The 12573-nt window shown below is 44.7% G+C and overlaps 1 protein-coding gene across 2 annotated transcripts in view; it reads left to right on the top strand.

Annotated features, from left to right (window-relative positions):
- Positions 1-12573, top strand: part of MYO1E (myosin IE) — a 194979-nt gene that overhangs the window by 114986 nt on the left and 67420 nt on the right. For both annotated transcript variants that reach the window (XM_059180652.1, XM_059180653.1), the window contains 4 exons: positions 757-844; positions 4425-4514; positions 9656-9787; positions 11701-11835. In XM_059180652.1, the coding sequence (XP_059036635.1) occupies positions 757-844; positions 4425-4514; positions 9656-9787; positions 11701-11835 (445 nt within the window). The remainder of the gene's footprint in view (positions 1-756; positions 845-4424; positions 4515-9655; positions 9788-11700; positions 11836-12573) is intronic.

Genomic DNA, 12573 nt, shown 5'->3' with positions numbered 1-12573 from the left:
TCAGGTACAGAGAGGGGGGGGGAGCAGGCTCCCCACTGAGCAGAGAGCCCGATGCGAGGCTCGATCCTAGGACCCTGAGATCATGACCTGGGCCGAAGGCCGCGGCTTAATCCACTGAGCCACCCAGGCACCCTATTTATTTTTTTTTTAATTATAGAAGTAGTACATGCGTTACTAAAAGCTTGGGAAATCAAATGAACTGAAAGGAGTCTTCCGTGGTATCTTTCACTTTACCAGAACCTCTGCAAATATTTTGTGGTAGTTCTAGTCTTCCCCCACCCCCCAATGTTTTTTTTTTTCTTTACATTTTGCAACCATGTTTTCATATAGAACTTTATCTGATTTATTTCACTCAACATGACTTCCTATGCTTTTTTTCCCCCTAAGTTTGCAATCTTCCTGTCAGTTGTAATTTCCGTCTACTATTCCATCTTTCCAATATCCCGTAATCTTCCTAATCATGTTCTCCATTATTGGGCATTTAGAATGCCTCATTGTCTATTCTGACATGATCGTTTTCAAGACCTTGGTCCACAAGGTGGTTGGTGTTTCTCATACAAGTCAGGGAGCTGACGTCATCCTGGCACAAATTTGCCTTTCTCAACCATCACTGTGCATTTATTACTGAATACCTTGATGCTTGATTTCTTTTCTTGGTTTTCGTTTGTTTGTTTGGTTGGTTGGTTGGTTGGTTGGGGAGAGGGAATGGGCTGTGATCTGCTTAATGGGTGGGTAATTATGTCTTTCTTTTCTCAGTGGAGAAAGTGGTGCTGGAAAGACAGTGGCTGCCAAGTACATCATGAGTTACATCTCTAGAGTATCTGGAGGAGGTCCCAAAGTCCAGGTGAGTTAGCGACATGGCCCATTTTGAGGCCCCATCTTTTGTGAGATGTAAAAGTCTCTGTTTGCCATTTTAAAAAAATATTTTTTTTCCCACAGAAAAGACATATAACCAATCAACTTCTGTAACTAAGAAGCTTGAAATCTGTAAAGAAATAGCTTGGGTTGGAGATACCCCATATAGAATGAGCTCTTACAAATCAATAAAAAAGGTCAAAAATCCCAAAAAGGAATAAATGAAGGGACAATGCATAAAACATGAAAGCATGCTCACCTTCATGGCAATAAGGGTGGTGCAGATTAAAACCTCACCAAAGAACTATTTCTTAACTGTCAGAATGGCAAAAATTTTGTAGTGTTTTAAACACCTTGTTGGTAAAAATATAAGAACATAGTTCCTCTCGTACATTATGGGGAGGAGCATGCACTAGTATACTTTTATGGAGGGCGTTTCAGCAAAATCTATCAACTTTATGTGTATGCAGTCGTTGATTCATCAATTCTGCTTAAGAGAATGTATCCTTTAGATGTTCTGAAATGAATGCAAAATGATACAGTTATTTGATACAGTTGTTTTTAGTAGTGTAAAAGATTGGAAACAATTTGAAGGTTCATCAGTCAGAGACTGGTGAAATAATTTATGGTTCATGATAGAGTAGAATATTAGACAGCCATAAAAAATGAAGCTTCACGTACTGATAGGTCATGATCTCTAAGATAACAAAAAGCAAGGTTCACAACATTTTGTATAATGTGTTGCCATCTGAGGAGCATAAGAGAACATATTTTCCTCTTTGTTTGGATAGGTAGAACATACCTCTGAAAGGACAGATAAGAAACTGATAATGGGTTCTTCATGGAGGGAAACTGGGAGACCGAGGGAAGGGCACACTCTGCCCTATATCCTTTTGAATCTTTTAAATTTCGAACATGTGACTACATTTCCAAAAAATCTTAAAATAGAGTGAGGGAGGGCTTGGGGGAAAGAAAGGAAGTAGGAAAAGTTACAGGGTAACATTAGGAAGGCAGAAAGATCCAGAAGAATGAGGAAACAGGGGAGGTGAAAAAGGAGAGGAGTACAATATGGGCCAAGAGGCAGCTCGTTTGAGCGTGCAGTATGGAGCACGGAAGATACAGCGTCATCTGTCTTTCGTTTGACCCATCGTGCTAGCGGCATTGGCATCAGCAGGAATGAGTGCGGCCCCCTCCCCAAAGAGCAGGGGAGGATGGCGGAGGTGGGCTAGGGTCCACAGAGGGCTCCCAAATGCATAGGCCCCATCACTGGCCCAGACCACTGGGAACAGTTTCTTACTGGTACTCACGCTCCCAGGTGGATTTCCCCATAAAAATTAGTGTTTTAATCTGAGTCATTGAAGAAGTGCAGTCATCTGTAGGCTCTAAAAAGATACATCAAAATTCTCTTCACTGTGGTTCTGTCTGCTGTTTAAATGGTTCTCCGTCACGCTGTATCCTGTTGGGTCAGAAGGCTTCAGGCAGCATCCAGAATTCCTCTCACATACTAAAAGGCCTTAGAGTGGCCTCATTCACTCAATGAAAGGAAGATTTAGGGAAGCACTGCCCAGGGGAAAGATGGCACAAGTCACATACATAATTTAGAATTTTCAAGTGGCTACATTTTTAAAAAGTAAGAAGCAGCATGTGAAATTAATTTAAAAAATATATTGTATTTAACTCAGCATATCCCAAACATGATCGTTGCAGCATATAATCAGTATCAAGAATCTAATGAGATACTCTACATTCTTTTTGATATTAAATCATTGCAATCCGGCATGTAATCTATACTTAACAGTACCTCTCATTTGTGATTAGCCTTCTTGTAACTCAAGGCAACACGTGGCTCGTGGCTTCAGTGTTGGACAGTGAATGTGACACAAGCACGTAGGTTGGTGTGGTGCCACTTGATTGTCTCCATTCCCATGATCACACCCTGTCCCTAGAAGGTTCGCATGAAGACCAACTCAGGATGTTCTTTTATGGCTGGGCTGTACCTTTATTTTTGTTCTTGGCCTTTTCCCCAAATGCTGACCGCATGCCACACAATTCTGTTGGACATCTTGATAGTTGATGGATGGATGATGGATGGATGCAGAAGGATTCTCAGCTTAAAAGTCAATAATTTAAAAAGGGAAGAGACAAGGAAGAGCCTTTCTTTGGTTCTAGCCCTATTAGAAGCCGAGTGTTGATAAAGGGTATCCAGTAACAGATATCAAGGATTGATGAAGAGCCACAAAGTCATAATTAATTTTACAAAGAAAGCATTGTTTGTATAAATCCATGAGTTTTTAAAAGAGAGTAGGCAGCTTGGAAGATGTTTCTAAGCTTTGAACTTGACCCCATGGAGGGACCACCCAGAATTTGCCTTTGGTGCCATGGCTAACCACATATCCCAGTTAGTGAAATTCCCATTCTTATTCCTCTTCTGAATGTTCAGGAGGTTGCTGAAGGAACCACTTTAGCTGTTACATAGTTAACTAGTCGTTAGTGCCTTAATCTAGTCCTGTTTGCCACAGACCACGACCCAGTGGCCAGACTGCAGACGTTTATTGTTGACTTTTCTCTTCCTGTTTTCCTATGAGGACAATGATACAGAGCAGAGCTCTTGGCTTGAAATTAGTCGGTAGCTAAAGAGCATAAACGAAAGACTTGTTATTTCTGGAACATGTTTAACCATAGCATGTGAATAATTAGAACTACAAGGAATGACTCACTTGTTGAAAGACCTCTCCAACATCAACTCCTATCTGTTGAGCTGTCTTACCCATAGAGTGTTTTGCACACTTTTCAGTCTGGCACAGAAGTGGGGTGTTTGAAAACCAAATCCTTCCTCTTCAGCGGGCCAGGAGTTGTTCCATATCATCCGATGTTGGCCCTTGCTGCTTCAAACGTGGCTCCACTCTGGCAAGACCAGTAGTACCAGGGAGCTGGTTAGGAATACGGACTCTCGGGCCCTGCCCCAGACCTACTGAGTCTGCGTCTACATTTAAACAAGATCCCTTGGTGATTCATGAACATGAGAGCTTGGGAAGTACAGGCCTGTGTGCCCACAACCTTGTCTGGGAAGAGACACTATTCCATTTCCTCTTGGCTACCTCTCCCTGGCCATGAAGAGGGAGGGGGTAGGGATGCGATAGGCAGGTGGAGAATTTGGGTGGAAAAGGGGTAGGTAGTAAAGACTGACCAGCGTGGCAGCGAGATGCCCCTTCCTACTTTACTCGCCTTCCCGCTGTGACTCTCAGCCTGCCTGTGAGGACAAGGTCAAGCCCCACCATCCAATTTGGAAACCCAGTCCTGGGATATCTGTGGATCCCGTTTTCCTGGTGGTGGTGCCCTGGCTCCAAGGAATCAGGCATCAAGTCAAGGGAGTTGGAAGACAAAAGCACACAAGCAAGTTTAGGTCTGTTGAGAGGAAAATGTTAATCTTCCAGAAACCCCAGGACCGTGTAGATTTGAGACATCATCTGAACGGCCTTCAGAAGCCGAATGCTTAGGGAAAAGTGTGGTTTCTTGCTGCCTGGTTGGTGCTTATACCTTCCTGACCTCTGGCCTGTCTTCCATGACAGCACGTCAAGGACATTATCCTGCAGTCCAACCCGCTCCTGGAGGCCTTCGGGAATGCCAAGACTGTCCGGAACAATAACTCCAGCCGATTTGTAAGTCTCTTCCCTGTTTCGGAAAATGATGCCTGATTGATGGATGTTGTTGATATTCCTGCTTCAAGGCTGGTATCCCCAAGGAAATGGGAGCTTTTCACATTATCATCAGCTTTTCAATCTCTCCCTCATTTCCTATAGCGTTGTGCTGTCAGGCATCCATTTGCCCTTTAACTGAAGTTATTTTTGAGCCTCGGGTTAGAAGATAATTTTTGAAAACGGTTTTCAACTTGATTTGCCTGACTAGGGAAAATAAAAATTGATAAAAGTGTCAGCGTTGGTCCTGGAGGGGTTTGCTTTGTGCCTTGGCGAAAACACCTCCTTTCCCAGACAAATAAATGAGTCGGTTAGATTCGCAGGTCTTCTTGTCTTGCTTTTGCTTCCTGGAACCTGGGCATTGGACGTGGAAGGGACCAGACCCTTCAGTCTTGTACCTTGGATAGAACCTTCCTCCTCTCTGTCTGCCAGAGTGAGCCAGTTTTCTACCCACCCCAAAGAGCTCTGTGTATTTGTTTTAGATATGTTCATGTAACATAATCACGTCCAAAAGCAGCTTGGCTTGGCCTGTCCGATGGTCTCCCAACCTCCACTTAACCCAAGGCAATGGAAGTGTCAGCCAGATGCGTGGTCATGAATGCCCGTTTAGACATTTTCTGCCTGAGTGTCTCCTCAGGGGGTGAGTTGGAAAGCTGGCGAGGAAGCATATGAATATATTCCCCTTGACAAAAAGCCACATTTACAAAGAAATGAGTATTGGGCCCGTGGCTTTGATTTATGTAGATTTCATATCTTATCTCAACCATAGATTCTGTCTGGCGGTAAACCGTTCAAGGAGCCATCTGTGAGGCTGATTCCAGACCATTTAAAAATAAATACTGGGAATTTTGGAGAAGCATCATTTCTTTTTCACCCTTCTATTTTGGAAGGAGGGTTCTATTTCCAAGAGAATTCTTACTAAGGTCTCGTGTGGTGATTGTTAGATTCCCTGGTGAGTTATATCTGTGCTTACTGCCCTCCGTTTCCTTGCTGTTCAATACTATTCACACTACTCACTCATTCGTTCACCACTCATATTTTTCTGCTCAATGCCCGGGTTGTGTTATCCTGAAGAAGTTGCTAGGTAATGAAATACAAAAGAAGATGTGAATGAATTTTCCACTTGACCTTTCTTTCCTAATTGTCTGTCTCGGTCTGCTCTGTAAACATGCACTTGACCAAATTCAACTCTCTAGCTACCCACCCCTCCCTTTTGCCTTCTTTAGAGAGCAAAATTAAATCAGTATTTTGATGTCTCCAATACAAATTATTCTTTATCCTTGGACAAGGAGGATACATCGGTCATTTTTTTATAAAACAAACCAAAAAATACCCAGCATTTACAGTTTTTCCAATTATAAAATTTCATGTAACCCTGATGAAAAGATGAGAAAGAGTGTGAACACGCGCACACACACTCACGTGCACACACACATGCACGCGCGTGCACACACACACACACACACACACAAGGTAATGTCTGATGGGGCATCCAAAGATGTTTCCATTAATAATGAGAGAAATGTAAATTAAAGCCATATATCATTTTCTGTCTCTCAGATGAGCAAACATTAAGGAGTTTGATAATACCAGAGAAGAAACACTATTGGTTGAAGCCTGACACATTCCCCCAGGAGAGCAATTTGGTGATTTTTATCAACATTTAAAATGTTCAGGGGCACCTGGTGACTCAGTCAGTTAAGCACCTGACTCCCGATCGTGGCTCAGGCCGTGATCTCAGGGTTGTGAGTTCAAGCCTTGTGAACTGTGAACTGTGGCTCCACACCCAGGTGCCCACTTTAAAAAAAAATTTGTTTTTAATGTTCATTTTCGTTGACCCAGGAATAGGTACTATATCTAAGTTCCCTGTTAATAATGATTTGTTTTGCCTGACGACTCACAGACCTATACCCCTGAGGCAAATAATACATTATATGTTACTAAAAATAATTAATAAATAAATTTAAAAAATAATAATGACTTGTTTTAAAAGAGATCCATGGTTAAATTTCAAGAAACAACAAGTTATAAAACAATATCATATTTGTAATTTGGTCTCATTTTTATTTTAAAAGGCGCATTATATAAAAGGTAACTAGGTTGTCTATAAATCAAGGTTTGAATACACTGTTAACAAGTGATTGTTTAGTGGGAGGCAGTAGAAGGGATGTCAGGGTGGGAATATAGGTAATTTCTCTTTTTAAAATGGACATGCAGGGGCACCTGGCTGGCTTGGTCTATAGAGCATGCAGCTGTTGATCTTGGGGTTAAGAGTTCAACCCCCACTCTGGGTGTAGTGATTACATAACAATAAAATCTTTAGGGCACCTGGGTGGCTCAGTTGGTTAAGCAGTTGCCTTCATCTCGGGTCATGATTCCCAGAGTTCTGAGATCGAGTCCCGCTTCGGGCTCCCTGCTCAGTGGAGAGCCTGCTTCTCCTCTCTCTCTCTTTGCCTGCTACTCCCCCTGCTTGTGCTCTCTCTTTCTCTCTGTCAAATAAATAAAATCTTTTTAAAAAATTAAATAAAATAAAATCTCTTAAAAAATGGACATGCTGTATGAATCATAAAAACTCACATAAAAAAAAACTCACATAGCTCCACTTAAACAAATCTTATCCAGTTTTAAGAAATACATGGTGAAATATTTCAAACACTATTTAAAAATAATACAGTGAACACCAGTGCACTCAGTACCTAGCTTGAGAAATAAAACATTATCAAGAATCAACGTTTCTTTCCATTTAATTATGAAAACGAAAAATCCCTTCTTTTTTTTTTTTTTTTTTTTTTTTAGATTTTATTTATTTACCTGACAGAGAGAGATTACAAGTAGGCAGAGAGAGAGGAGGAAGCAGGCTCCCCGCCAAGCAGAGAGCCCGATGCAGGGCCCAACCCCAGGACCTCAGGATCTCGACCCTAGCCGAAGGCAGAGGCTTTAACCCACTGAGCCACCCAGGTGCCCCAAAACATCCTTTCTTTACACAAGTTTCTCTTTTCCCCCAGGGTGCTCTGCAACAGAACTAAACTTTTGGTCTCCTATTAAGGGTTTTAACTCTTCTATAATAAACTTGAACTGTATATTAGCATTTCTATTTATTGGAACAGTGGTTCTCCACCTTAGCCACATATAAAAATCACTCAGGCTCTTTAAAACTGCTCAGGTTTGGGTACCAGTCCCTAGAGTTGGATTTACTTCTCTGAGGTGCCTGGGTGGCTCAGTCACTTAAGCATCTGCCTCCAGCTCAGGTCATGATCCCAGGGTCCTGGGATCGAGCCCTGTATCATGCTCCCTGCTCCGCGGGAAGCCTGCTTCTTCCTCTCCCTCTGCTGCTCTCTCTGTTCCTGCTTTCTCTGTCTCTCAAATAAATAAATAAATAAAAATTTTTTTTTAAAAGGAGAGGGTGCACCCCAGGCCTTTGCAACAGGACAACCAAAGTTTTCAGCCACTTCTGGAAGTGCTTGAGAGTTTGCCATTTCCTGCATCTGCCCTTCCTGGATTTGATGTCCTGTTTGGTTTCACTCCCGCCCCTACATTGGTGGGGAATGGTTAGGGGGTACATATGGACAGACACTGATCTATTCCCTCCAAAATGTGCCAAAAGGAAAAGATGGTGAAGGAATAGTCATCAGAACCGGAGGCATGGGGAATCTTGTGCAGCCATCGCTTCTCAGGAAGCACTGATTTGGGATGGCAGTCATTAGTGGTTCTTCTCTCCGTCTGGTGCTTCTGGTATTTCTTTTGGGATTTATTTGGAGGAATTGGGGAGGAGTCATCAGAATAAGATGCACAGACAATTAGAGGGTGGCCTTCTTTGTAGCCTTTCTGATACCTGGAATATGCAGTTGACTTAGGAGGAACCCGGGAGATGATGGATACCGTAGGCAGCAGGAAAAACCTGAAATGTGCTTTACTTGTCCTTAATGAGTTTATGGTTCTAGTCCCAGACTTGCCGCCGGGCAGGAGGCAGCCCTAAAATGGGTGGATTTCATCAGCATACACATTTTAAAAATATTTAATGTTTTAAAATATTAAAGTTTTTTTTTTTAATGTGAAATGCAGCTAGGCCCGGCATGCTCGCCAGTTCATCCCCAGGCCATACCGCTCCCTAACACCCACATTCTCATCTTTTCCTTCATCTACGTTTACGCTCCTGGCCCTTTCCAGGGATGGAAGAGCAACCGGATTCCAGTGAGAAAAATAATGTCATTTCCTTAACAACCTGGACACCTTTCCAGCTAAATCCCAGGGCTTTATTCTCCTTTGTTCTTTCTGAGCAGTAGTTTAAAAGAAAATGATTAGCAACAACAGCAACAAAAATCTGCATACCCACAACTAGCTGGAAAGAACATTGTTTAAAATCAAGTGTTTTTACTTTATATAAGAACACTAGAGGGGCACCTGGGTGGCTCAGTGGGTTAAAGCCTCTGCCTTCGGCTCAGGTCATGGTCCCGGGGTCCTGGGATTGAGCCCCGCATCGGGCTCTCTGCTCGCAGGGAGCCTGCTTCCCTTCCTCTCTCTCTGCCTGCCTCTCTGCCTACTTGTGATCTCTGTCTGTCAAATAAATAAATAAAATCTTTAAAAAAAAAAAAAAGAACACTAGATGATCCCAAGGTAAACGGCATGCTTTTTGCTCAAAGCCATGGAAATTCATCTGGCAGTGGGAAAATTTTCTCTCCCTGAAAGAGACTGATAGGGTTCACTCCTGTTGTGCTCGCTTCGGCAGCACATATACTAAAAAAAAGGGTTCACTCCTGTTGGATCAAGGCAACCTTGAGATTTTCTATCCCATTCTTGACAGCTTCCGGCTGAGCAGGCAAGCACCCACGGTATGGGGAAATGGGCAAAGAATACAGCATATCCTTATTTAGTCAGGCTGGAAGGATAGATTCTCTCTGTCTCAATACAGAATGGTATGACTGGACAAAAGCCCTGGTTATTGTCTGATAGGAAGAAGTGAGGAAGTCTTGATCAGAGCTGGGAATAATTCAGAATGTATCTTTCATTAATGAATTTCCTTGAATTATATGCTACGTTCAAAGCCTGTCTGGAACATCATGTTTCTGTTCACCAACCATTGAAGGAAACCCCTAACTTTCTTGCAGGGAAAATACTTTGAAATCCAGTTCAGTCCAGGTGGGGAACCAGATGGTGGAAAGATCTCCAACTTCCTTCTGGAAAAATCCAGGGTGGTGATGAGGAACCCCGGAGAGCGGAGCTTTCACATATTTTACCAGGTTTTCCTTTATGTTTTTTTCTTTCTTATTTCCTTATTCCTTATCCACATTAAAAAAATAATTTTTCCCCCTCTCAGCTCTCAGGTTTAGACAATCTAGTCTGCCAAGCCAAGAGTATTTATTCCTATAGTATGTATAAGTCAGTTTGCAAAAAACTGTGGAGATGTCCCTGCTTGCAAGGAGAGTAAGTTTTTGGGGAGAGAAGATAAGAATTTCCCAAAAATTAAATAATCAAGAAAGTGTTAATATAACTTCAGAACGAAAGTAGGAGTGCTTGATTCTTAGCCCCGCAGGAGTCCATCCACATGGGGACGTGTGGTTGGGAGGGTGAGGAGAGGTATGGAGGGCGCACAGGGGAATGAGGTGGGGACAGTTCCCTGGCAAGTCCAGTGGCCCGAACAAAGCCCGGTTGGCAAGGGCGGAAGTCTCCCGAAGGGAGCTATCAGAGAAAAGACTAGGGATGGGCTAAGGATCTTTAAGCCCCGGTAAGGAAGGCCTGACCTGGACGTCCAGAAGCCACCGACAGGCTAGAGCTGTGTGCGGGCTGCTCTTTGATTCTGTCCCAAGGCTTCGGGTAGCCTTGCGTTTGCCTACTTTTTAAAATGTTTTTCAGTACTTAAGAAATATAATACCAAAACAACGTCTTTATGCATGAGTTTATGTATTAGCATTTCTTTCATCTCTCAGGGATCCACATCAGACTTTGTGTGAAGGCGTGCAGCTGTTTTTTTTGTCTCAGTTTTACTTTGTTGGAGATCATCGGATTAGAAGGAAGTTAAAGCTGTGTCGGGAGCTCGTACCCATCCTTTTCAATTACATAGCTATCTCAGAGGATGGCAGATCATTCTGGCAGGTGGCTAGCGCGTGATGAGGGAAGTTTATTCTGCGGCCTGGAGAAGTTCAGAGTCAAGGGAAAGCTTACAGCCAAGAGCAGCATGTGTCCGCAGGCAGAAGAGGGTTGAGAAGCCGGTGGGGGTTGAAGATGCCAATGAGGGGCTGCGTGATGTGGGTGGGGGGGACACACACAGAAGGGGGGAAACAGGAAGGGGGTGGCACGAAGATATTTTGAGAAGGTGGAAGAAAGCTCAGGACCCTGATGTCATGGGTGACCTAGAACTTCTCAGTAATGATGCTGAGATGACATTAGGAACTTGACGGAGATGGAGAAATATGGCTATGCCCTTTCTCTCCCTACGGGAGAGTCCCCCTCTGGGCTGGAGCCAGGGTGTTGCTGGAGCCCCCTCGCACGGGCTGTGTATCTCCCTTCCCACTTTGTCCTTCAGTGCTGTTTTCCAGGTAGTCTGTAATCAGTCGTGGTAGGAGTATTTACACCGTAAGCGTCAGCAAACACTACAGTCCATTGTTCTCCCCACGAGTTGATGTGTATTTTTTTAGCACACCACTGGGGAGCCCTTTAAGAGGGTCTTGCTCAGACCGAAGGCAACATCAGAGTGGGAACAGAAAGCCACGGGATGGTCCATCGGGCGGGAAGTTTCAGAATGCCAGAGAGCGGGACCTGGGGCTACAGTTCCCAGGCATCTGTGGGGAGAAGCTCGAGGGGCAGCTGCACTTCATAAAAGCCATCAGCAAGTTGAGCAGGAACGAAGTGGTTATGATCTGGCTTGTTTTCCACTCTTCTGAGGGCTCTCACTCATACAGCCCTGCAAGTCCTCCTCACTGGACAAGGGGCAAATTCTCAGCTCCTGTAGGTCTTACCAGAGTTCAGAACTCGAATTTGCAGAGATGATCCGCGGCTCCCCCAGGCCAAGCAGCTATCCTGAGGCCCCTAGTTTGGAGATCAGGACCACCCATCACTGCAGAAGGCAGGGTCAGAACGTGCTCATCACCTGGGCCCAGGAGTGGGGCCTGGGCTTGGCGGGCCCACCACACACACTCTGCTCCCTTTCGTCCAGCTCATCGAGGGCGCCTCTGCAGAGCAGAAGCACAGCCTGGGCATCACCAGCATGGACTATTACTACTACCTGAGCCTCTCTGGGTCCTACAAGGTGGACGACATTGACGACAGGCGGGAATTTCAGGAAACACTGGTAAGTGCGGGCTCCGGGCCAGGCAGGAGGGGCTTTGCCTGTCGCCTGCGGTAGAAGGGACCAGGAGAGTTAAGAGCAAAGAGCAGTGGGACATTTCCCCCTCATTCTGTTGCAAGCACCTTGTTTCCTTAAACCTGTGGGTGAGCGCCCTTCAACAGCCACACGCCCAGCTGCCCGAGCACCACCAAATGAGCTGAAATGGGTAAAGGAGTGAATTCTTCATCCCTCCCAACCCCATCCTCCAGGCGCTCTGGTTACCAGGTGAATACTGTTGTAGGTTAATATATTTATCATCCTGGTGTACCTAGAGCTTAGGCTGTTGCTGAACTGTTGCCTCAGAAAGATGAAGGGAAGACCGCCCTCCTGGTCTTCAGCACCTCCAAGTGCTGGAGTTCCCTTCCCCCCCCTTCACCCCCACACTCAATGGGCAGAGGGCGGCCCTCGCCTCCCTGCCCTTCAGGCAGTGTGCATGTTACGGTACCAAGGGTCAACCCCGGTACCATAGGGTTGAAGGGTCACATCTTCAGGGAAACAATTCAGTAAGTCAGTCTGAAATTTCTGGGGCTGGGCTGTTCACCCATTTAGCCTCAAAGAACTCTACACTTCCTCTGCCTTTTGGGTCAGCTTCCTGCTGGGCCCATCCTCAGCCCATGCCCATGTATGAGGCAGGGACCTTGACAGGGCAAGTGGGGGTGCGTTTTGAGGGGAGCTGACCTGCTTGTGGGAGGGGGGCAGGCT

Source organism: Mustela lutreola, chromosome 7 (genome assembly GCF_030435805.1).
Source record: "Mustela lutreola isolate mMusLut2 chromosome 7, mMusLut2.pri, whole genome shotgun sequence".
NCBI lineage: Eukaryota > Metazoa > Chordata > Mammalia > Carnivora > Mustelidae > Mustela > Mustela lutreola.
This window is presented reverse-complemented; position numbering and strand designations above follow the sequence as displayed.